General features: G+C 61.7%; 1 protein-coding gene across 1 annotated transcript in view; it reads left to right on the top strand.

The window, feature by feature from the left end:
• Positions 1-1,118: 1,118 nt before the first annotated feature.
• Positions 1,119-3,311, top strand: part of MNEG_9216 (hypothetical protein) — a gene marked incomplete at both ends in the record, with an annotated part of 2,638 nt that continues 445 nt past the window's right edge. The window contains 2 exons of the mRNA XM_014042313.1: positions 1,119-1,134; positions 2,338-3,054. Of these exons, the coding sequence (XP_013897767.1) occupies positions 1,119-1,134; positions 2,338-3,054 (733 nt within the window). The remainder of the gene's footprint in view (positions 1,135-2,337; positions 3,055-3,311) is intronic.

Raw genomic sequence — 3,311 nt, 5'->3', positions numbered from 1 at the left:
CCTGCTGGTGTCAATAGGTTTTGATGGTATGATTGGCCGCCCTGAATCTTGCTGGTGTCATGGCGTTTTGCAGTTGCGCCGGCCGCCCTGAATCCTGCTGGTGTCAATAGGTTTTGATGGTGTTGATTGGCGCTGTGCGCTTGAATCCTGCTGGTGTCATCAGACTTTTTGATTAGTATGGTCGCGGCCAATGCCGCCGCCTGAATCCTGCTGGTGTCAGTGACTTTTTGGTGGGGGGTTGCCGGCTCTGTTCTGCACGATTGCATGCTGCATGATTGGCGCCAGCCGCCTGAATCCTGCTGGTGTCATCAGATTTTTTAATTGGTATGGTCGCGGCCAATGCCGCCGCCTGAACCTGCTGGTGTCAGTGGATGTGATTGGCGCTAGGCGCCTGGATTGCCATTTCATTTTCATTGGGTGTTGCTACCAGCCGCCCGAATCCTGCTGGTGTCAGTGGACTTTTTGATTGGTATGGTGGCCGCCAATGATGCAGCCGCCCGAATCCGGCAGGTTGTTAGTTTTAGAGTTGTTGCATTTTGCATGATTGCGTATTGCATCGATCGGCGGCAGCCGCCTGAATGCTGTTGGTGTTACACGTTCAATTTGTTGGTTATTGCATTGATTGGCGCCAGCCGCCTGGAACCTGCTGGTGTCATCAAACTTTTGATGGGGGTTGCCAGCGCTGGGGTTATTGCATTTTGCATGATTGTATATTGCATTGATTGGCAAAGCAAGGGGTGCGTGAAGGCGAGAGTGGTGCGCATGCATGCCTGTGCCGGCCGTTAATACATACCGGGCGGCAATTGCAGTCAGCGGCACTGTTCGTGGGCTGCTTTTGGGGGCGACCACGTTTTCTAAGCTTGCACAACTTTCTCCACGGACGACGTGTGGCGATGGCAGTATATATATGCAGTGGACTCCAGCACTCACTGCATTGCATGCGGCATGCGTCGTCCAAGCAAGGAGTTGGGCAGCGCCGATAATGCATTGATTGTTTTGGCCCGTACTTCGCCACAGCATTGTGAGTACTATGTCTGGTCTCCTGAGATTTTATGGGGACTTTCCCAGCAAGACGCTTGCTTCACAAAATAGGGGCAGCACGTTTTGATAAGTGGCAAATGGTGTGGGTGATGGGTGGGTCCGAGCGTCGCAAGAGCGCAGTGGCGCCAGCCCTGGCATGAGTATTCTTGACATATAAACATGTGTGTCATCATGAAAACCCCTCCTTGGACGCGATGGTGGGAAGAGAGACGCGTGGCGGTTCATCGATTAGTGGGGATCCAGCAGTGTGATTGGGGCGGTGCACCGACTCCCGCCAGTTCACACGTGCAACGCGCGAGCGTCACAGCAGCCAAGATGATGCTAGGATCAGTTTGAGCGGAAAAAGTCATGCTCCATTCCTCACAGATTGCGAGATCATGAACTTAAATCGGGATCGGGTGTGCGTGTGAAACAGCACGTATTGGAATGGAGTGGAATCACATCACAAAAGGCGACTTGTTCCACCCGTGTGCGGAAATGGGATGTTTGTCGACTGACACTGACGCACTGTTGACACTGACGCACTCTCGGCTCGTGTGCGCGTTTTCATTCCGGTTTGACAGCTGAAGAACACCTTCGCATCGACTCTGTGACACATACAGTTTTCATGTACATGTGATAGTCGTCCGTCGGTGCACCAGTCGCCAAGGAGGACTCGTGGCGGTGTCATACGGTAGATGATCTGCAACAGTACGGTAGCATCATAGACTTGTGGGCCAGCCGCGCGCGGGAGCTTGCTGATTGGTAAATTAAGAACAAAACAAGAGAAGAAACACGTGCGCGTGTGGGAGCAGGTGGTGGCGCGACTCGCCGCAATCGGCCGCATGTGCCCATTGCGTGTTGACATGGACGCAGCCGCGGCCCCCGCCGCCCGTGCCGCATGCCACACGCAGCACGTGCGCACGCACCCGCATCATCCCGCTCTTGCATGTGCGCCCCGCCTCGACGACCTCCTGCCCGGCTTTCCCCGCACATGCACCCCCCCAATCTGGCAGTTGCAGTTGCACAGCAGGACTACCGGCATGCCGTCCGAGGCGCGCTCAGCTCGTCAGGCAGAGCTTGAAAGCGAGCATCATGCAAACCGTGAGCCGCCGCGCGTGCGTCCACGAACATGCGCGCGCAGATGCGTTTGCGCGCGTGCCCCCAGCGCCAGTCCCATGAGCATTGCAACGCGCCGTGCCCATATACTGAAGTAATCAGTCCCCACATTCCGCGAGCACCAGCAGTGCCTCCGTCCTGATCCCGCGCCCCCCGCCCGCGCCCTGCTGACCCCACTACTCGGACCCCCCCCCCCAGAGCTCGGCGCCGCCGTCAGCCAGCTGGCGCGCAGCGCGGACCCCGCCGCGTGCACGCGGGCGGCCGGGCATCTGCTCAACACGGTCGAGCAGATCGGGCCGCGCGAGGTCCCCTCCTTCGAAATCTCGATCCTTTCCCCGACCGGCGACACCGAGCTCGTGCAGCTCAAGGTGCTGGTGCCCGCTGGGACGTGCCTGTACGTAAAGTACAAGGGGCAGTACGCGCCCGTCCCCTCCCTGCGCAACGCGCTCGACCTGGAGGTCGCGCCGCCGGCGCTGCCAAGCCCCCACACCCCGCCAGTCGTCCTGGCCGCCGCGCGCGAGGGCAGGCGCTGCACGCTGGGCCAGCTGATCTTCGGCGGGGAGAAGTCGGACTCGACCGCCAGGCGGCTCGCCAATTGCTACGTCATCCTGCGCCGCCTCGAGCAGGCCGGCGTCAACGGGCCGCCGCAGGCGCTGCTCAACGCGCTGGCGGAGTGCAGCTCTGAGGCGCGCGCGCATCCGTTTGTCATGCCCGCCGTCGTGCGCGCGCTCGCCGTCGCGGTGGACGGCGACTGCGCCGGCGACGCCGCCGGCCAGGCGGTCGCCGAGGCGGCAGCGGCGGCGGCGCTGTCGGGCGGCACGATCAGCGGAGCCAGCCTCGCGACGGAGCACCGCATCAGCAGCAGGCTCGTGCAAGCGGCCGTCGCCGCCTTTGATCAGGCGGCGGCAGCAAACGGTTGGCCGTCCGACGCCACAGCAACGGCCGAGGTCGCGGGGCGGGCGGCCGTGTCGGCTGTCCGCATGAGCCGGGAGGCTGGCCACAGCAGGCGCCGCAGGCGTGCGGAGGCCCCTTCTGATAACGGCTCGGACTGCCAGGGCGAGGGAGGCGGCAGCAGCGGGTCGGGCGGCAGCAGCGGCGGCGAAGACGGCGACGAGGACTTTGAAGGCCGCCCCCACCGCACGCGCCCTGGCAGGGGCTCGGCCAGCGGCGGC

The sequence above is a fragment of the Monoraphidium neglectum genome (genome assembly GCF_000611645.1).
Source record: "Monoraphidium neglectum strain SAG 48.87 unplaced genomic scaffold scaffold01858, whole genome shotgun sequence".
Lineage (NCBI taxonomy): Eukaryota > Viridiplantae > Chlorophyta > Chlorophyceae > Sphaeropleales > Selenastraceae > Monoraphidium > Monoraphidium neglectum.
Note: the sequence above shows the minus strand (reverse complement) of the source record. Positions and strands in the feature narration are given on the sequence as shown.